Source organism: Pempheris klunzingeri, chromosome 19 (genome assembly GCF_042242105.1).
Source record: "Pempheris klunzingeri isolate RE-2024b chromosome 19, fPemKlu1.hap1, whole genome shotgun sequence".
NCBI lineage: Eukaryota > Metazoa > Chordata > Actinopteri > Acropomatiformes > Pempheridae > Pempheris > Pempheris klunzingeri.
This window is the reverse complement of record NC_092030.1, coordinates 12,286,089-12,307,920: the sequence shown is the minus strand read 5'-3', so window position 1 is coordinate 12,307,920 and position 21,832 is coordinate 12,286,089. Positions and strand designations below refer to the sequence as shown.

At 41.7% G+C, this 21,832-nt stretch overlaps 1 protein-coding gene across 1 annotated transcript; it reads left to right on the top strand.

Annotated features, from left to right (window-relative positions):
* The first annotated feature begins 530 nt into the window (after window positions 1–530).
* On the top strand, window positions 531–21,211 carry LOC139218532 (nipped-B-like protein B). The gene is made up of 47 exons (XM_070850123.1): window positions 531–682; window positions 1,756–1,904; window positions 2,407–2,572; window positions 2,933–3,033; window positions 4,997–5,105; window positions 5,188–5,336; window positions 5,508–5,638; window positions 5,727–5,817; window positions 5,941–6,459; window positions 6,562–7,995; window positions 8,211–8,306; window positions 8,511–8,663; window positions 8,941–9,015; window positions 9,109–9,198; window positions 9,288–9,391; window positions 9,527–9,613; window positions 9,716–9,947; window positions 10,227–10,378; window positions 10,483–10,563; window positions 10,677–10,777; window positions 10,889–11,018; window positions 11,116–11,198; window positions 11,444–11,576; window positions 11,698–11,841; window positions 11,939–12,025; window positions 12,269–12,480; window positions 12,565–12,667; window positions 12,759–12,857; window positions 13,349–13,495; window positions 13,943–14,077; window positions 14,168–14,266; window positions 14,370–14,423; window positions 14,555–14,663; window positions 14,766–14,902; window positions 16,002–16,142; window positions 16,256–16,349; window positions 16,580–16,734; window positions 16,831–16,921; window positions 17,060–17,233; window positions 17,370–17,560; window positions 17,744–17,851; window positions 18,030–18,230; window positions 18,387–18,533; window positions 18,650–19,026; window positions 19,111–19,285; window positions 19,506–19,694; window positions 20,239–21,211. Exons 2-47 carry the CDS (start codon window positions 1,841–1,843, stop codon window positions 20,596–20,598), a joined length of 8,010 nt encoding a protein of 2,669 aa, XP_070706224.1. The 5' UTR covers window positions 531–682; window positions 1,756–1,840; the 3' UTR covers window positions 20,599–21,211.
* Window positions 21,212–21,832: the final 621 nt, after the last annotated feature.

The window sequence follows — 21,832 nt, the reverse complement described above, 5'->3', positions numbered from 1 at the left end:
AAAGAGAGAGAGAGTGGTGGGGGGTAGACACTGTGGATCCCCCTTTTCTCCTTTCCCCGATTGTTTTTTTTAACCCTGAAAATTATTCGGTAACATAAATAATAATTTAAAAAAAACAGCGGCTGATAAAACCATCGTCTGATCGGGCCGGTTTGAGGGGATGCTCTTCCCCTTCCTGCAGACATGCTCGCCGTGAGAAAGATGAAAACCCCACAGCCTTCCCGACGGGAATCACCGCCGTTGTGTTAGCTATTACTCCGAGGAGCTGTTTGAACGGTGGGACGGAGAGGGAGCTAGAGACTCCTCTCCAGCTCCAGCTGCCATCCTACTCCTGCTCCTCCCCCTCCTCCTCCTCCCCCTCCTCCTCCTCCTCCTCCTCGTCCACCAGAACCACTTCTCTTTCTCATCACATCCAGAGGTAAATAAGCCAGATTTAACAACAACAGCGTCTTCTCCGACAAATTGCTCCCCTTCCCAGGTGTCTCCGCCTTGTGAGGCACACCAGGCAGTCGCTGCGAGCCGTTAACAGGACCAACCGAGGGGACCATTCTGATTTGTGATGGGGTCTTTGCTTTGTACCCCTGCCTCTCTGGCGTCGGGTCGGGGTTACGCTTCCTGAGGCAAGTCCGAGGTCCACTTTGTGAGCTAGAGATGCGTCGACAAAGGCCATAGCAAGTGTGAGGTGAATATTTAAGCCCACGACCTGTTTGATAAACAGAGCGATACAGAGCAGGCAACCCACGGCTAACTGAATTTGATGCACTCCCGGTGATGCTAGCTTAGTCAAGTTACAAATACCTTTCCAGTTAGCATACGTTAGCTAACGCTACATCTCCAGTTGTTGCTAGCCGGCTAAGCCCGAGCAGATTTTAGTCACTTCCACAGACGTCGTTATGCTTGTTATTACTCCTAACAAGTGTCTACGACGGCAAAATAACAATAAGTGAGTAATAACTCAGTCACATCTGGTGAGCTAATGTCGCTGTTGTGGGTTAGGATATCCCCGGAAACATTATCCGACACTGTAACAAAAGAAAGAATTTGGGTTATAGCGTTAGCCTTTGATAGCATTACAAGAGTGTCTCAACTGCCTTCGTATTTTATTTAGTAGATTTCAGCAGCGAAAATTCTTATAAAACTCAAACACGCTGACGTTTGAGGTTGGATTTGCATAAAGACATACACACACAGACACACACACACACACACACACACAGACAGGGCTGTTCTAACTTTTTATCATTAAGGGTAATTCTATCATAGATCAGTCGTGCCTACTTGCAGTGCACGGCATACTGCATTCATGTGAGTTTAGAAATTGTTGAATGTGTGTTTCTGCAGGAGTTGCCTGATCGACTTGTGCAGGTTGAAATATCACAGGTTTAAAAAAAAAAAAAACACACACACACACACGCTGAAGGTGTGTATTTATAGAGGAAAAGGGAACCAGAGAACAAGATGGTTTGGGCATCAGAGGCTGCTTTAAATCAATAACTTCTAAAGACATGCCCAGGCTTGCAACAAGGCTGGTATAAATTGTCTACGTCAGAAGTGCAGTTATGATGGCAGTGTGATTATGCACACTCATGAGCTGACACATTTTTGAATCCCCAACACTGAAGAAGCACACTTAAGTTATATAGAATATTACTCGACACTCGCACTTGATAGGAACAGTGCTTCATTTAATGGCATCCAACCTTGTTGACAGTGAGCATTCTGTAAGAGTGTCTGTTGCCTTTTTTGTCTCTGCAGCATTTTGGAGATGTGAGGAATAGGAGGAGATTGGTGATATTGAGCAGCCTGTGCTTTGACACGACCTCTTGACCTCATCTTCAGTATGAATGGTGATATGCCTCATGTTCCCATCACAACTCTTGCTGGAATTGCTAGCCTGACAGACTGTAAGTGCAACATCATCTCTCTAACGCTGTTAAGCCTAAACACTAACACTGAAACCAAGATGCGGCAGGGCTAAGGAATGCTGAAATTGACTGGCTGTGTAGTTCTACTAGAAGCTAAATACTGGTAATTGTGATGATTCCAGGCAGAAGTGGCGTATATTTCAGAAGATGGGAAGTTGCAGGCTTAGAGACGCCAAACCAAATGTTTTATCCTGACTTTGCCATGTATTATGACACCCTCTAACTGTTTATTCTGTTTAGAAATGAAAATGAAACATTTCAAGTAGAATATATCAATCTTAAGTTAATATATCCTATATGTACATTGTCTGAAACATCTGTTTGTATCATTGACATTTGGTATTACTACCACACAGAGTGGGCCAGTTTCATGTTTTCAAGTTTTAAATCCTTTCATTCAAAATGGTTTCATTTTATTTTTCTTCCTATCCTGCCTCTTTTCATTTTTCACCTAACCTAACCTGTCTTTCCATCCTTTTAGTGTTGAACCAGCTGCCCTTGCCTTCACCTCTCCCTGCCACCACTGCTAAGAGTCTTCTATACAATGGAAGGATCTCTGAAGAGGTCAGCAGCCTGCTGGTGTGTCGGGATGAGAATCTGGTGACTCAGCTGGCACAAAGCCTTAACCAGGTCTCCACTGAACACATGTACGTAGCACTCACCCATCTTTTTAAAGGGTTTAAAGTCAGTTCAAACTTGCCTGCCAGTGGCTACTGCAAAAGGTTTGTAAAGGTGTGCTGAAATTTGTTTTGAAATCGGGAAGAAATCAGTATTAAGTTGTCAGCATTCTTAATTGAAATGCATTATGAATTGTTGTTTCACCGTTTACGTTAACAGTGAAGTCAGGCATAGCTTTTTCAGTGTCAATAATGGTATTTTAGTCAATGCACTACGCAATAGGTAGATATGTGAAGGGCCATTCTAGCTGTACCAAAAAGGTAACAGAAACTGGAAGGTAGCCATAGCCTGCAATATGATTGTGGACTATACTTCTGCTTACTTTCCAGAGAGTTGAAGGACAACTTGGGGAATGATGAACCTGAGGGTGACATGCCAATGCTTCTACAAACCCTGCTGTCCAGGAACCCCAAAATCTTCAGGGACAAAAGTATGTCTACGCAGTGCAAGGTTTGGGGTGGTGAAGAGGAGACAGTAAGCTGTTGCTGCTGCTCTCTCAGTGGCTGTACTCTTGTAACTATTCACTGGAGCATTTCCTGGGTCGGATGCACTACTTGTGCCTAGTTTCACTACTTGAATATTTTCCAAACTGGTGAACCATTGCAGGAGGAAAATTGTGGAGTGAAACTTAAGTCAAAGTGGATTCTTTGGGTTTCAGTGGGAGGCATGACAGAAAAATTAAAAATCACTACCCTGCAGAAGCAATTAGCCTAATTTTATACATTAAAACAGTGAAAAAATATGCCATTCAGAGGCTGTGTGGATTTTATGGAATTGAGTCCATCACATTGGGAGGACGGAAGAAATTTGACAGACTTCCATCTTCAAACGTGGCCAGATGAATTTGATATTGTCTCCATGGCTGGATAGCATTAGGGGTGAGCAATATAGCGTTTTGTTCCCTTTCTTAGCTACACAAATAACTTAGACTTTTGCTCATTGGAGTAAATTAACTTTAAATCTTACATCCGTCTCTTTTAAATTTTTCATGAGTCCAGCTTCTTCTAGCTAATATGGTATAAGGAGCTTGTTAGATAATGTATAATTAGAACTTTAAAGTAACGGTTTGTTGACAAGTTCTCCTAAAATTGAACTCCCATTTCTGAAATATATTTTAACGTGAAGCCCATACACAGTTCCTAAATGCATAGCTGTGTTTGTCAATCAGTTATATTGCTAATTGCCATAAACAGTTGTTTTCAGGAAAGTGTCCTAGTTTTATGAGGGGCTGCACTAGCCTGCAATTACAGGTAATTATAAATATATAGCATGCATACGCACATATTGAAACATTATTTGTGCCAATGAGTAAAAAAGAGAGAAAAGCCTTGTGCACAGTGTGTACTGCGGTGCAAGAGGTGCTAGCAACTGTAAGATGAACATTAATAAACCACAAGACTTTGTGGTAGTGACCGCACACTCATCTAACAAAAGTATATAATCAGGAATCTATTATTAACACTCATGTATGCATCTGTTGAAGCGCTTAGCCAAACGTGTTGTCCTTGTCACTATTTGCACTATCTTAGCCAGCAGTGGGAACTTAGTGCGGGATGTACATGATAATCTTGCCCCATGCCAAACCTTCACCATTCACCCGCAGCTGTAACTTCCTCCTTCATCGCTCTGAACTCCAAATAGTTTTTGTAATGATAGTTTCAATTTTCAGTTTGATTAAGTGAGCGTACGAGATCAAGTGTGCAATACAGAAACAGTAGTTTGGGCACTGGAAAGGACCTCTCAATATAACTAGCATATCATACATCATACTACTGTATCTATAATGCATGTACTACTGTACATACAGTGTATATAATTTGTACTGCTATAAAGTTAGCAGTTCATCATTAATACGCATTTTTATAGATAATTCAAATCATTAGAGTAACCATGCAATAAATCCTATCTTTGTGAAGTTTAGTGATCTTGATGTAACAATGTAGTCATTTTTGTGGCTCCATGTAGTGGTGGTGGCATTATATTGAAAGCTGTCCCATTTACAGTTCACAATACATGAATCATGGAAATGAATCAGGGACAATATAATGTAATGCAGTCAAGGCCTCTGTGACACACTGTTAATGGGAAAATGGAAGCTAGGATTTTAAGATTGTAGCTTATTAGTAGTACCCAGTATTTGTACTACTATTGCCATTAAGTAGATGGTGTTTGGTTTAAGGTGGAAACCGTTGATACACAAGCCATGTTGTTCTGTGTCAATCATAAACCCGAGCTACCTTATTTCAAGAAGTGTTGATGTCATCAGATATGAAAGTGTATATCACTCCATTGCCTCTAAGTTACATAGGCGAGTTTCAGTGGTGCAGAATTGTTCAGCCTTCATGTTCATGTTTGTATGACCTTAATTATTGATTTTTTTTGTATCCTTTTAGGTGTAATGCAACAGCCAATGATGCAACAGTTTAAGATGTCTCAGAATCAGGTGCATGGGAGTCCAGGATCAAACTATCAGCAAACCACTGTCCCTCAGAGCCCCTCTGGGTAAGGCAGTGCCAGCACACTGTCAGAAGGTGAAGACGAAAACATAGCTGTACCTCTATTAAGACTTCTTTCTTCTTCACAGATGCTTTACATCCCCACAGTCTGGATCAGGCACTCGGTTCGTACCCCAGCAGAACAGCCCTATACCTAGTCCCTATTCCCCCCAGAGTCCTGCTGACTACATGCAGTACAATCCACCCAGTTATTCTCAACACCAACAGACTCAGCAAGGTGAGTGCAAAATGCTTTGTACTGGTGCTGACTTCAGACAAGTCAAGCAGGACAATATTCCACAAGATAAATACTGTTTTGTGTTTGTTGCTTGCTTTGCCATTTTGATTAGTAGTCTGTGAATAAATTGCAAATAATTTTACTGGATTTTTTTTTTTCTCTCTGTTTTAGTTGCCAGTGGTGTGAGAAATATCCATGATAACAAGGTCTCTGGACAGCTATCAAGTAATTCATCTAACCAAAATGTGAGACTTAGCTCAGATGAAGACTACATGAACATAGCGCACAGACTGGGAAATGAGGTAATGTAGAGAATCAAGATATCCTGAACTGGACTGAAACATTACGCTGAGTGTTAAAAGTGATGTTAAATGTCTTGTGCTCCAACAGGAGAACGATCCCTCCATGAGGGCTGCTGCGTTTCCAGTGAAATCACCACAGTCTGTGTGCTCCCCTGCTGGGAGTGAAGAGACTGCAAAAAGTATGCTACTTTAGCAACAAGTCAACATTTTGTGGATCAAAATGCACCGTTGCACAGTTCATTCTTTGCCACGACTTATTCTCTGCTGCTCACTTTTCCTTTTATGTATTTGTGTTTGAACAGGGTCCCGGCCTCCTCTTATCATGCAGTCCCCTCCACCTGATGTGCCACCAGGTGCAGCACCTGACCTGCTCCTCACCTCAGCTGAACGCAAAAAGAAGCAGAAAGAAAGAAGTAAAGATGAAAACGAACAGATGGAGAAAAATGCCTTGTATGGCATTGTTGGTTCTCCATCAAAAGACTCTGCTAGGCTGACTTTAAAACTGTCCCGAGTGAAGATATCAGAAATTGAGAAGTCTGGACAATTTCCTCCCAGGACAGAGAGGGAATCAGACCATGAAACTGATTTGATGAATAATAATCAGTTATCAAGGACTGCCCAGGACATGTCACACAAGCTAGATGTGGAGGAGCAGACCAACTGTCAGCAGGTTCCTGCTCGGCCACATACCAAGGACTCAGGAGTCGTCAGTGGAGTTGTGTTTGATGATTCTGACATAGACACACTTGCAGAGCTCGAGAGAGTGGAACGCGAATCAGCCAGTGAGAGAGAACGGTCGTCGAAAGAAGTCCAGGATAAAGGTATTGTGTGTCTGACTTTGCACTTTGCCTTCTTACATATTTTCATATGTTTTCGTATGTTTGTGTTTGTAGCAGATCTAAGTACATTTTTCTTTATTGCAGATAAGCCACTTAAGAAACGGAAGCAAGACTCGTATCCACAGGAAACTGGAGCTGAGTCAAGTGATGGGCCTACTGTACAAAGGGGCAACACAGACAGCAAGGTGACATCCAAGAAGACAAATGCTTCAAGTAACTGTGCCAGTCGGCCTGCTTTGATGGTCAGTATTGATCTGCAGAAAGCTGGCAGAGTGATAGGTCAGCCTGTAGTGGTCCTGGAAGCACAGCGATTGTGCGAGGACCACCTACGGCACGTAAAGTCAAAGACTGATGGAAAAGTAGACAGAGTTGTTGAAAACAGACCTGGGATCATCAATAAGCATGCTGACAAGCCGAGGAAGTCTGGCTCAGATGCGCAACCAGAAACCCCTAAACAGAAGCAGGAAAGTCGTCGCGAATCCAAACAAAGACATGATGGCAAAACTGACAGCAGGAAGGGACACTCAGATGAAAGAAGGACAGACACACCACGGCAGAAACACGACCAGCATTCAGACTCCCGCCACAAAGAGAAAAAGAACCACAACAGCCACAGACCCCATCTCAGCCAACCTAAGACTCCAAAAACCACGAGCAAGGTGGAACGTAACTCCAGACATGGGGAAGACAAAGCCAGGGATAGAGATAGGGATAAGGACAGAGATAGAGATAACAACAAGGATAGAGAAAAAGACACAGATATTGATAAGGACAGAGATAGAGATAAAGACAGAGATAGAGAAAGAGACAAAGATAAAGACAGAGAAAGAGATAAGGAAAGAGATAGAGATAAGGACAGAGATAAAGACAGAGATAGAGATAGAGATAAGGACAGAGATAAAGATAGAGAAAGAGATAGAGATAAGGACAGAGGTAGAGATAGAGACAGAGATAGAGATAGAGACAAGGAAAAGAAACACAAGACGTTTTCACGGGATAACTGCAATAGACAATCTCCTGACTGGCATACTAAACCTGACAGCCCTAAAGTGAAGCAAGATGGAGGTAGAAAATCTACTGACCTCAACGGTCGACAGAGGACAGACACATCCAGCCTTCAAAATGCCCAGAATAAGGAAGCAAGGAAAAGTGGGGACGGCAAAATTAGCTGCCAAGCTGAAAACAAACAGAAGCCTTTTGAGACAAAAGCTAGTGAGTTCCCGTCATACTTGCTGGGTGGCAAGTCAGGAAGTCTGAAGAACTTTGTGATTCCCAAATTGAATCGGGATGGGAGAGATAAAGAACCTCAACTTCCAAGCAAATTGAAAGAGGTTTGGAGCGAACCCATCATCAGACTGGAGAGAGTGTCATTGGTAGAGAACTTAAATAAAGGAACTAAGCCAGTTGTTGTGCTTAAGAAACTCAGTATTGATGAGGTAAAAAGGATCCTTAAGGAAAGCCGGAATGCATGTAGCTCCAGATCCAGGAACTGGTCCTCCTTCGACAAATCAGGAAAAGGTATGATTTACTTTGTTTATTAAATATGCACAAAACTGTAGTGGTCAGACATGTGCAGCATGACTTTGCCGGGTTTCTGGGTTATTTAATTGCAGGAATAATTAGTATCACTGTCATTAATCCAAATGAATAGCTTTGAATGAATGACTCACTGTCCGTATCTTGAAATGTAGATAATTCTTGGCCAAAAACTCACTCACCTCTCGTCCTTACAGAGATGACAAGCAAGCGAAAGCACAGTATGATCAGTAAGAAATCCAAGCATGCTGTGGAGGACTCAACTGAAGATGATGAAGACTCTGACAATGAGTGTCAGTATTAAGCCTACATTTGTACAGACACATCAGTACTACAAAATCTCTTTGTTATACCATGCACCAATCCTTAAGATGAAAAAATATGTCCCTAAATGTTTTGTATTCTAATTATGACATTTTATTCATCAAGTCCTGTAAGGAGTTTAAGCTCCAGTTTTCTGACTTTCTCCGACTCCTCATTCCTTGTCATTGTTACAGCTGCAAGGAAAAGGTACAAGAAAGATCACGACAAGGGCTGGAGGCACGAAGAGAGACGAAGTTCTGGAGAGCACCGTCGAAGTGGAGGCCGTCACCGTGAAGGGAGCTCAGATGATTTAGATGGAGCCTCTCCACCACCTATTCTCAGTGATGGTGAGTTTTATTTGCATAAGCTTTCTGGTGGACATAGTGGCAAAATGAGGCGATCTCAGTTCTAACCTTAGAGACAGAATAGGCAGAAAAATTGTGTCAGACAAAGCCAATTGCGATGCGTGTTTCTGACAGCTGTCTTTCAAATGATTGCCATTTGAAACTAGTGAGTGGCCAGGCCAATTCCCTGGATACTCAGATAAAAACACCAAAGTCGTTGTCTATTAGCTGCTGATGTCAACGATTTGGCAGATGTTGTTATTGTTTTCTTTTTATTCAGTTGCCAGAAGATTGAAGAAAAAGGAGAAACAGAAAAACAGGAAGGCGGCGCACAATTGCACACTGACATCAGAGGGTATTCTTTCACCACTTTGAATTCTTTGTTAATACGAATGAATTTTAAAACTCCATATTTTTATTCATCAATTTGTTTACATTTGTTCAACAGAAGTAATGGACTCATCCACATTTAAGAGGTTCATGGCTCGTGTGGACAACATTCTTGAGAACCTTGAGGACGTGGACCTCACTGCCGCAGGTAAACATGAAGCTTTGCACAGTTTCCAAAGTTCTTGAAATTGGTTGAAGAGTTGAAAAATGTCAATATTATAACTTTGTGCCCTCAAGCGGATGATGACGAGATACCTGAAGAGCTCTTGCTTGGAAAGCATCAACTGAGCGAGCTAGGCAGGGATTCTGCTAAGATTAAAGCTATGGGCGCCTTTAACAAGGTAAGAGGAATGTGTGTGAGGAATGTGCACTGCTGCATGGCTACACTCAGGTTACTGGTGATTTAGCACTTGTAAAGATCATCAATTCGCAGCTGCATTGTTGTGAAACTAACCAACCATTTGGTTAATCCATAGTTTCCGTCTGATAAACTGGTGAAAGTTTTGAATATCCTGGAGAAGAACATTCAGGACAGCGTCAAGCTTTCCACATTAATTAATCATGTAAGTCTACTTTTTGTGTTTTAGCTGTGGAAGTGATGACGTCTTTTAAGGCTTTTCAGCAAGCTTCCTTTGTTAAATTTTTTTTACTAATTGTTTATGAAGGATAACGATTCGATGGATGAGGAGCGGCTGTGGCGTGACCTCATAATGGAGCGGGTGACTAAGTCTGCTGATGCCTGTCTGACTGCACTCAACATCATGACATCTCCAAACATGCCCAAGGCTGTTTATATAGAGGATGTGATCGAGAGGGTGTTGCAATACACCAAGTTCCACCTGCAAAACTCTTTGTACCCTCAGTATGACCCTGTCTATAGAGTGGATCCCCATGGAGGTCAGCACAGTTTTCTTCTTCTCTTTTAAGCTGTTCTACAAATATTGTAAATCTTGATTTCCAGGAGCTATTTTTGTGTATACCGTTCTTGGAACATTTACATGCTACAATCATCTTTATGATTATTCAAACATTGCTCAACCAACGTGAAAACCTGTAGTTGAACCTTCATTTTCTGATAATATTTAAATGACCTGCAACCTTGGTATTTTGCTGCTGGTGTTTAAAGCGGTTGGCTTTTATTCAAATCTCATTTTTCCACTATTTTCCTCATCTAAGGTGGCATGCACACTTCAAAGTCCAAGAGAGCAAAGAGTTCGGCCCATAAACAAAAGGTGGTAGTCATGCTCTACAGCAAAGTGTGTGATATTGTCAGCAACATGTCAGAGCTCTTGGAGATCCAGCTGCTAACCGACACCACTATTCTCCAGGTGAGCCTCTTAATGTGGTCTGACATCATTTGAAATCATGGTCCCATTTAACCTTTGACTCTGGAGCTCTGACTTACCCGATTTCGTTTTTGCCCCACTTGTAGGTGTCCACTCTGGGTATTACACCATTTTTTGTGGAGAATGTCAATGAACTGCAGTTATGTGCCATCGCATTAGTGACAGCAGTAAGTCTGCCATTCCATGCAATTCTGGTATTACTTTACAGTTCATTTTGCTATTTCTTAAGGACTGCACTGCATCTCTGTGATTTTGTGCTTTGCATTTTACTCGTCCTTAGGTGTTCTCTCGTTACGAGAAGCACAGACAGCTCATTCTCGAGGAGATCTTCACCTCCCTGGCCAGACTGCCAACAAGTAAACGCAGCCTCAGGAACTTTAGGTAGCTACATCTTGAGTGACTTTAAAAAAAAAAAAAATTACATAAATGAAGAAATTGATCATAGACATTGCTCACTAAACATAAGGATACTTATGTCTCGCACTCCACCAGGCTAAATAGCAGTGATTCGGATGGAGAGCCTTTATATATCCAAATGGTCACCGCGCTGGTTTTTCAGCTCATCCAGTGTGTGGTACAACTTCCCTCAAAGAAGGATGCAGAGGATGAACTTAATAAGAAGGTAACCACCAAGGATTTAACTGTTACACAAACCATATTTATCTGAAAAAAATGTTTTGATTCAGAAGTTGTTTTACATATTGGGTACTTTTTTCAAGGTGGATAAAGATGTCCTTATCACAAACTCTTATGAAACTGCCATGAGGACAGCTCAGAACTTCCTATCAGTGTTTCTCAAGAAGTAAGTCATTGCTCTCACTGAGGTTAGACAACACAATACAACACAACATAAGACGACGTGTATTCTTAATCTCACCTACTCCTCTTAAAACATAATCTATAGCTCTGTTACCTTTTTTTATAAATGTTAAATGGGGCCTTTTTACATTGAGTGCCATTACTGTTTTTGCTGTGGAATAGACTGTAATAATAATTTGCTCAACATTTAGAAATACATTATATTAAAGTGTATTCTGTATGTTTCAGGTGTGGCAGTAAGCAGGGAGAGGAGGACTACAGGCCTCTGTTTGAGAACTTTGTTCATGACCTGCTGTCTACAGTCAACAAGCCTGAGTGGCCTGCAGCTGAACTGCTGCTCAGTTTGCTGGGGCGGCTGTTGGTGAGTAGCATCATTCACTTCAAAGGCGTCATCACTCGTCATCTGTCCAGTAGAAACAGCTGCTGAGGTTTGTTTTTGCTGTGATTTCTTTTTGACCATTTCTCCTTGACTTTTGCTCCAGGTGCACCAGTTCAGTAACAAGCAGACCGAAATGGCACTCAGGGTGGCATCGCTGGACTACCTCGGCACCGTTGCTTCTCGCCTGCGTAAAGATGCAGTCAATAGCAAGATGGACCAAAAGGCTATTGACCGCATCATCAAAGAGGTAGGCGAGACCATTTTGGAATTATTTTAACAGATGTAAATTACCAGTGGCGTTGAACTGCCTTTGAGATGCTCTTGTCTGATTGATCTTCTAACAGACTCCAGGCAGTGATGAGATCCAGCAACTTCAGAAGGCCTTGCTAAACTACCTAGATGAGAACATCGAGAAAGATTCATCTCTAGTGGTTAGTGTTTAACTTTCATACACTAAGCTGTGCATTTACAGAAATCATTACAGTCACATTTATGATTCCCTAAGGACTGGTTGTAATATCCACCCCTTTGTTCTCCTGTTACTGTTATTGTTAGGTTTAGTGTAAAGAGACAGGTTAAACAGAATTTCTTGGTGTTAAAGTGGTATTATACTCTATGTTGTGTCTTAAAATGTTCTGCATTTTACATAACATGTATGCATTTGTTTCATATAGTTTGCCAGGAACTTTTATATCGCCCAATGGTTCAGGGACACTATAAGTGAGGCAGAGAAAGCGATGAAGTCTCAAAATGAGAACGATGAGGACTTGAGACATCATTCCAACGATGTTGACTCAACTGAGGAGATTATGCAGAGGACAGAGATTCGAAAGAAATTCCTCCGCAAGATCATCAAGACATCGCCATCACATTTGAGTTCTCTGAGGTAAATACTACTTCACTCCACCAATTTGCTGTGTATTTGTTCACCTATCCTGGTATTAAATGGTCGTTTGGATTTTTCTTGCAGGTTAAACTCTGACACAATAGACTATGAGGACTCCAGTCTAATTGTCAGATATCTGGCCTCTATGAGGCCGTTTGCACAAAGCTTTGATATTTATTTATCGCAGGTAAGGAATTAATGTAAAATAAACACTAGTGATGAGCGTTATATTCTGTTAGCAGTCACTGACTTTTTCTCTCTCTCTCTCTCTCGTATAGATTCTGAGAGTGTTGGGTGAGAGTGCCATTGCAGTCAGAACTAAAGCCATGAAGTGTCTGTCTGAAGTAGTAGCTGTGGATCCAAGTATTCTAGCACGGGTAAGTCATCCTTTATTGGCTGCTACACATCTCTTAGACCTCTTAGACCAATAGAGTGCAGTAACACTAGTTGAATGTTTTTTTTAAAGTAACCTTTGATATCAGTGCATGGAAACATTTTACAGCCTTTGAATTTCTTTATGGCTTTTACACAGAAGCAAGAACTACATGCTGCACTCTGCCTCTCAAGGGTGCAACACCTGTGGAAACCTGACAGATTTGGCTTTTTTCACATGTTGTGTTGCTAACTTAACTCTTTCTCTGACCTAAAAACAGCACATAGTGCTGAATGTATGACGAAGGAAGTTCATCAGTGTATATAAAAGTTGATACTGACCCGCTCGGTATTAAACAGTAAACGACAGTAAAACTTTACAACATATTATGCCAACTTGTATGTATTACAGAGGTTTTGTGACGCAAGTGTGGGGTGGGCCGTTACTGTAATGTTTGCCTGTGCTTGACTAAGCTTGACTATTTGCTTTTTTCAGTTGGATATGCAGCGAGGGGTTCATTGTCGCCTCATGGACAATTCCACCAGTGTACGAGAGGCAGCTGTGGAGCTACTTGGCCGTTTTGTGCTAAGTCGACCTGAGCTCATCGAGCAGTACTATGACATGCTTATTGAAAGGATATTGGTAATTACTAAAGCTTCCCTCTTCAATTTTTAAACACCTCAGTGTGAGGTTTGGTCGCATCACGTGACTTCCTTAGGGGTTTGTGGAAAGGCATAGACAACATCTGTCATGAGGAAGGTCAAAAAGTTCATATAAAGTGCAAAAGTTCAGCTGAGGTTAAATCATCTGTCTCCCACGCTGCCACCTAAAGATCAAATGAAGAACTGCAACCATTTGACAGGGTAGCAATTTGAAAAATGTATTTTATCATAATCGTCTCTTACTGTTCACTGGTTGACCATCATGTATATGTTTATTTTTCATATTCTAGTTATACATTTTCAATTTTCAGCTGGATATGTGATATTTTCCCACTGAAATCAATCAAGAGACAAAAAGCCACTTGTGTACATGCTGCATATTGAGTCTATATTGAGCTGTCCTTGTACCCATTTTGTCTTTACGCAGGACACAGGTATTAGTGTAAGGAAGAGGGTTATAAAGATCTTAAGGGATATATGCCTGGAGCAGCCGGACTTCCACAAGATCACTGAGATGTGTGTCAAGATGATCCGAAGGGTCAACGATGAAGAGGGGATCAAGGTTTGTGTTTATTCTTATGAGAATTCTGCAAGTGGCAATTTTTAGTTTTAAAGATATAGTTTATACACATAAACGTCTTTTCCCACGCAGAAACTGGTGAATGAGACATTCCAGAAACTCTGGTTCACCCCTACACCCAGTCATGACAAAGATGCCATGACCCGGAAGATCTTGAACATCACAGATGTGGTGTGTACAATCTAGACTCTAGAAATTTGGCCCCATCGTTCAACACTTTTGGTCATAATCACACTCACACTCACACTCATGCCACATTTTGTTTTCATGCCAGGTGCTGGCATGTAAAGATTCTGGCTACGATTGGTTTGAGCAGCTTCTCCAAAATGTGAGTTGTGTAACTTTTTTCTTTGTTTAACTGTTTTGATATCTCAACAGCAGCTTGTGTGTCTTTATGATAGCCACTGTATGCATATTTTGTCTAGCATCTTATCTTACTTCTGTATGGCAACTGTTCAGCTACTGAAGTCAGAAGAGCAAGCCTCGTACAAACCTGCCAAGAAGGCCTGTGTGCAGTTGGTGGACAACCTAGTGGAACACATACTGAAATATGAGGAGTCTCTTGCAGGTAAGAACAATAACCGTAATAGTTTGCTTACATAATTCTTATTACAGTGTTAATATTACTGTATTTTGATAGATACCAACGTTTTGTGTGTTTGTGCTCAAGACTGTGAGGACAGAGGGGTCAACTCAGGTCGTCTGGTAGCGTGCATTACCACTCTCTACCTGTTCAGCAAGATCAGAGCACAGTTAATGGTCAAACATGCCATGACTATGCAGCCCTACTTAACCACCAAGTGCAATGTAAGTACAACGTCATTTTGTTAAGTATTATTTTTCACTTGCCTTAACTATGAGACACTCGATTGGTAAGGACATCCCGTCACGCGTGCAAATACAAACGCTGCACAGAAAGCCCAAGTCAGCTGAGATTTTTTGTTGGGACAAATAAGCAGGATCAACCACACATTATAAAAAAGAGACATAACAGGATCAGTGTGGCCGCTGGTAACATTTTGCCAATTTTTTTGCAGCCACATCAAAAAAAATGTGATGGCGCAAAAAAGTTCTGTGATCAACCATTTAATCCAGTTCCTTTGTGACGCGTCTAGAAAGCCAGATCCCCACACCTGGTCTCCAGATACGCAATACAGAATTCAGTCGGTTCAAAAGTTATCTGCACTGTTTTCAGAAAATGATATTTTCCAAGGAAAAGAAGCAGATGAGGTAGGTAAACAGAGCAGGCATTTAGTCTGGCTGACTAAATGGCTGGCTGACTAGTACAACACCTGTGTATTGACCAATTGCCTATGTGTGAGTAGCGCACGTCATTAATCGGGGAATTCACAGCAAGCAAGTGGGCGTGTCGATGACAGTTCCATCATGTGACTGGCGTGAAAAGCGAAGAATACAAACTACTGTACTGTACTCTTTTCTGCTTGCCTGTACCTGGAAAACGGCTTAAAGCCACACGAACAGGCAACACAGCTGCAGTTTGGCTGAGAGTGTACTAATAGCTTGTTAAAAAAAAAACATAGTTATACCATCACTGAAAAATATCGTATTTATATAATTATTCAGTAAGTGTTTACCTTGGTAGACACAGAGAGAGCATGGACTGAACATGGGGATGAAAGAGAACAGGAGAAACCAGGGATGGGCAGATGAAGACACATAACCCCCCCAGCAAACCTCATGTTCCACTGGAGACACTGCTTGATATTATTTTGAAAGGTTTCTGTATGATAACATCTTAAGGATGAAACATTTCTGGGGTGCACAAACAGGCGCTTTCGTGGTCAAAACTGCAAGTATCCGTCTAAGGACAGACCCCCAGTCATTCACAAAGTCATTTTCCAGCTCATCTTGTGACTGAGCTGCTGTCTCTGTGTTGACCTTTCAGACTCAGAATGACTTCATGGTGATATGTAACGTGGCAAAGATCCTGGAGCTGGTTGTGCCTCTGATGGAGCATCCAAGTGAAACTTTCCTCACTACCATGGAAGAAGACTTGATGAAGCTCATCATCAAATATGGCATGACGGTCAGTGTCATTTACAGCTTATAGGTTTCATGGAAAGTTCTCAAAAAGCACGAACAATATGGGTGTGAGCGTGCAGGTTTGATTTAAGCATGTTTGTTATATCTGCTTCTCAGGTGGTACAACACTGTGTAAGCTGTCTTGGTGCTGTTGTCAACAAGGTCACACACAACTACAAGTTCATTTGGGCTTGTTTCAATCGTTACTATGGTAAGAAAAATGCTTTTCTAGAGGACACCAAAGTTTAAATAACATGTACATAGGGGTTGTAATTGTTAATCTGTTCATTCACCTTTAAAATAGGCTCATATGTTAAGCATTGAACACACACCAAATAGTCTTTTATTGTCCAGATTCTATGTTCACTGTATGAACAAGAAGAACAAAAGCAGCAGCTTTCTTAGTTTTCAATGCAATACAATACGTGTATCAATTTATAGGAGCTCTGGCAAAACTGAAGACACAGCACCAAGAGGACCCTTCCAGCTCCACTCTGGCTGCGAACAAACCTACTCTCCTGCGCTCACTTTTCACTGTGGGGGCTCTCTGTCGGCACTTTGATTTTGACCAAGAGGAGTTCAAGGGTACTAACAAGGTAAACACCAGCAATGTGCTTAACGTATGTGTTGCAGAACTACTATGGAATCAGATATGATGACTGACTTGACTATCTCCCCCCTGTGTCTCTTAGATTGTCATCAAAGACAAAGTGTTGGAGCTCCTGTTGTACTTCACCACTCATGAAGACGAGGAGGTCCAGATCAAGGCCATCATCGGTCTAGGTATATTGCAGCTCATCTAACATTAATTGTATTTATAGTGTTACTGATTGTTTACTCTTTCAAACTTTTTGTCTGTGTTTTTGACCTAAGTTTCCTCAGTAATGACATCTACTTTTACATTATTTTCATCATCTCAAGGCTTCCAGTTCATCATGCACCCAGAGCTCATGTTTGTGCAGGATGTGAAGGTTCTGTATAACAGTATCCTGTCAGATGAAAACAGCCTCGTCAGTCTGAAGATCCAGGTGCTAAAAAATCTGCAGACATATCTGCAAGAGGAGGACTCTCGAATGCAGGAGGCTGATCGCGAATGTGAGTTCAACAAACCCATCTCATATGCGTAGTTACTTAGATGCCATTGTATGTTCAGTGGTGCTCATCTACATTGAGCCTGTCAATCATGTAGAACCTCCTTTGGCTGATAAAGCTGATGTTTTTTAATATACAGGGAAAAAACAATCCAATCAGGAGGATCTGAAAGAAATGGGCGACATCTCATCAGGCATGAGCAGCTCCATAATGCAGATTTACCTTAAGCAGGTGCTGGAGTCCTTCTTCCACTCACAGTCCACTGTTCGGCACTTTGCCCTGAGCGTCATAACACTGACTCTCAGCCAGGGCCTCATCCATCCTGTGCAGGTATGTTTACACTCTCATTCCAGCATACTCTGATGAGGATCATCCAAGACTAAAATATACAGTACCTTCGACAAGCAAGATATCCGTGTGAGATTTCCCTGTGTCTTTATAGTGACAACATTCTCTGCTGTCTTGAATGCACCATGAGCTGTTCACTGATTAATAAGAAGAATTGCCTTCTAGTGTGTGCCCTACTTGATTGCCATGGGAACAGACCCTGAGCCAACGATGAAGAACAAGGCTGATCAACAGCTGGCGGAGATCGACAAGAAATATTCAGGCTTCATCCATGTGAGTAGTTTGCTGGTTTATGATCGCCAAAAAGATGTGAAAGTGTAGATAAGATGGTTTGCTTTAACAGTAGCTGTGGGGAAGTCTAATATGTATATATTTAATTATGACTGGACTTTAAGCAGTTACGGCTACGCTATCTTTCTACATGCTGATTTGTATTTCTGTGATTTTACAGATGAAGGCCGTAGCAGGGTTGAAGATGTCTTATCAGGTGCAACGGGCCATAAATGGATCCAAAGGCGCAGTGGTTCGAGGATTTCGCCATGACGACTCTGACTCTGCTCTCTGCTCTCATCTCTACACATTGGTCCGTGGGAACCGGCAACATAGAAGGGCTTTCCTCATTTCCCTGCTCAACCTGTTTGATGACAGCTCCGTAAGTTCACCTCCCTCCCTCAGTCTCATTCTCTTCTCTGCATGTAGATTTGAAGGTTTGCGCATCTGCGGCCACCCAACCATACGCTTGCGAGCCTCACTGCTGGTCAAGAACTGTTCATTTACAAAGTGATGTTTTACTCTTTGTTCCCTGCAGAAAACAGAGGTGTGCATGCTGTTGTTCATAGCAGACAACTTGGCCTGCTTCCCCTACCAGACCCAGGAGGAGCCTCTTTTCATCATGCACCATATAGATATTACCCTGTCTGTCTCTGGTAGCAACCTGCTCCAGTCGTTCAAGGAGGTGAGAAACTTCTTTTTTATTTTGTACGTGACCTATAGCTCTTAAATGTTTTGTTGATCACGATTGTGTAATATATCCGTGTGGCCTGTGTTTGAGTGCTTTTGTCCTGTGTGCAGTCTTTGCGGAAAGAGCCTGTACAGCAGGAAAAGAAGATGAAGAAGAAGAAAAAGAAAAAGAAGAAGAAGAAGAAGAAGAAGAAGCAGTCTCGTAGGAGGAAGCACAGCTCGGATGATGATGATGATGATGAGGACGAGGACGATGAGCAGAGCAGTAGCCAGTCAAGCAGCAGTGACGAGGACGATGAGGTGGTCCACCGACCAAAGAAATCTGTGGTTTCTGATTCCGACTCTGACATAGGAGATGAGGATGCAGTGATGGGCCGTCTACCTGAAAACCCCAACCCTCTGCTGGACTTTGCCAGTGCTTCACAGGGTATTCTGCTGCTGCTGGTGCTGAAACAACATCTGAAGAATCTATACGGCTTCTCAGACAGGTAGGCCACATCAAAAATACCAGTCAGCAAAACTCTGCTATAGGAGTGCACATGACTGAACTGAGCGTTTTGTTTGCGTTATAGCAAAATCCAGAAATATTCACCGACGGAGTCTGCCAAAGTGTACGACAAGGCAGTGAACAGGAAATCGAAGGTGCACTTCAACCCTCGTCAGACATTGGATTACCTGAAGACTGGTCTAGCCAACATGGATCTCAGCTATGACACCAAGAGGAATATTGTGAAACAGTATTTGGATGTAAGCATTGAGCACTACGTTTTGAGTTTAATTATGTGTTATTTCAGTCTCAGGAATATGTAGTAGACAAAAGGCGTTTCTGTGACACAGAGTGCAGAATACCTACACTAAAGTTTGTTAATCATTTTAGTTGTAAAGCCGTCAAGTACGTTTGAGTTAGCTGGAAATAGTCACACCAGGAAACTATTAAACTGAAATTCTGCTTGCTTTCATCTCTCAGTTCAAGGTACTGATGGAGCACTTGGATCGCGACGAGGAGGATGAGGAGGGTGAAGCAAGTGCAAATGCCAGAAACAAAGTCATTACTTCACTGCTGAGGGGCCCAAAACCCTTGAACCACAACCACAATAATCACACTGCTCCAATGGAGACAGATGATGAGGAGAGTGAGGATGAAGATCCCCCTGCGGTAGGAATTCCTTTGAAATTACCTATAGGATTTACATATTCACTTTGCGACAATCAAAGTATTTCTGCAAAGAAACGGTTAACACTGGGCATAAGTGAGGCCATGTAGACATCACATTTAAGGCACACAACAGAAGTCATTTATTATTGCTCTGGAAAAACGTGGAGATGTGGGTTCCTTGGAGTTTAGTTCTACGACTCAGCAGCTCTCGGACTCAGTCTTAAACATAGGTTTCACGAAACTGCACTGTACACTCATCTAGAGGTAATGAGAAAGAGAAGTGAAAATGTACCGTTTAATTATATATTGTATATCTATACAGAATTTAAATATGACATGATATAACTTTCTAATGCCTCTCACCTCCAGGGGACAAAAATCCTAATTGTTTTTATGAATTTTAAGTTTCTTCTCATTGCAGAGAGCAGATCAGCTCTGCTTTTGCACTGCAGCTACAGTTATCCCAACACAGAAAATGTAAGGGTTCTTCTTGTGTAAAAATGGTTTGTTCACATCAGATAAACTTTCCCTCTTCTATCCACAGCGGAAACCAAGGAAAGGCAGGGATTCCGTGGAGGATTCAGGTCACATGGATGAGACAGTGGAGGCCATGGATGTCGTTGCCATCTGCCGTCCCAAATACAAAGACAGACCACAGATTGCCAGGGTCATCCAGAAGACCAAACATGGCTACAGTATACACTGGATGACTGGATCGTACTCTGGGCCCTGGGCTGTGGCAAAGAAACGGGACGGTCGCAAAAAGGTGCCTTGGGTTGACACTATCAAGGAGTCGGACATTATTTACAAGAAAATATGCTTGACAAGTGGACACAAGCTGACGAACAAAGTGGCACATGCGTTGCGGGCGCTATATGCTGCCAAGGAGGGGACTAAGAGCTAATCAACTGAAACTACTCAGACAGAAACCCTCACAGCCCAATATCCTGGATCCTATATGTTACAGAGAGACAAAACTTCTTTAGATTTAAGGACCTGGTGGAGGGAAAGTATAGTGAACACTGGTCTGTTTGAATACAGACATGTTTAAGTTAAACACAAGAAAAACACAAGAAGGAAATGTTTGGGAAAACATTGTGTGGGAGTTCCTTCGCTGTTGTGCAGCAACTTCGTTGTTAGATTTTTACTCCCACTGTATCATAGTTTAACTAAACACATGTTTATATCTGAACATAATTCTGTAAAAAAATGAATTGAATGTTGGAAATTAGTGTATTGATGATGTTCTTAATAAAGTGTTTTTGGAGTTAAAACTAGCACCAGATGGATTTATTCACTGACCTGAGCTCCAACAACTTTTAACTCTTTTTTTCTTGTTTTAAACATTTTGTTGTTTACCCACACTGTGTAATGAAGTATCTTTGATATAATTTATTTATGTTAAAAGCAGTGCAGTATCTGTGCCTATATGCAGGGGAAGTTATATTGTTTTTAATATAGATTTTGATGTTATAGAGCACAGAAGGAAAAAAGTAATCCCCTGCTCTTCTGGTGGAACAAATACTGCAATAAATTTTTCTTATGTCTTTACTATTTGTTTGTGCTTTTTTTCCACACATCAGAACATGTATGGTTTCATCATCTTCAAAGACCTCAGGCTCATCTGTTTTGCCAGTACTGTGATCCTCACACCTGTGTGACAGTGATCATGGGGACTGAAGCAGATCATAGTGGGTTTTTTCCAGTTGGACAGCAAACAGGGCTATCTGTTCCTCTGAAGAAATAATACCAGACCTTAAAGTCTTCACTGGCAAAGCTTGCCAAAATAGACAAACTCCACAACCCTGCAAAGATCTTTCCATGTAGATGTGCATGTCATAATCCTGTGGGGATTATTCCACTTATCAGTTTCTTTACCCTGTATATCTTCTCGGGTCTATGTGACAGCTACAATTTTATCATATGTCACAAGCTTTTTAAAATTATCAAAAAAATATAGAGTTTATTTATTTATTTACTTATTTATTTACTGAATCTGTCTATATTTGCTTTTCTGTGGTGAACATTTCAGGTAAAATTGACATTGACCGATGGATGGCAGCACACCGTCTCACTTCGCCCAGTCTGCGGAAAATTAAGAAGCCGAAGAAGAAGATGAGACACCGGAAGAGAACCTT

What these genes read in the sequence shown, in the direction of transcription:
- LOC139218532 (XM_070850123.1), top strand. Translation starts at nt 1,841, where the DNA reads ATGAATGGTGATATGCCTCATGTTCCCATCACAACTCTTGCTGGAATT. An exon ending in AATTGCTAGCCTGACAGACT is followed by an intron (nt 1,905 to 2,406) that starts GTAAGTGCAACA and finishes CCATCCTTTTAG; the next exon opens with TGTTGAACCAGCTGCCCTTG. An exon ending in TTGAGCAGCTTCTCCAAAAT is followed by an intron (nt 14,424 to 14,554) that starts GTGAGTTGTGTA and finishes GCAACTGTTCAG; the next exon opens with CTACTGAAGTCAGAAGAGCA.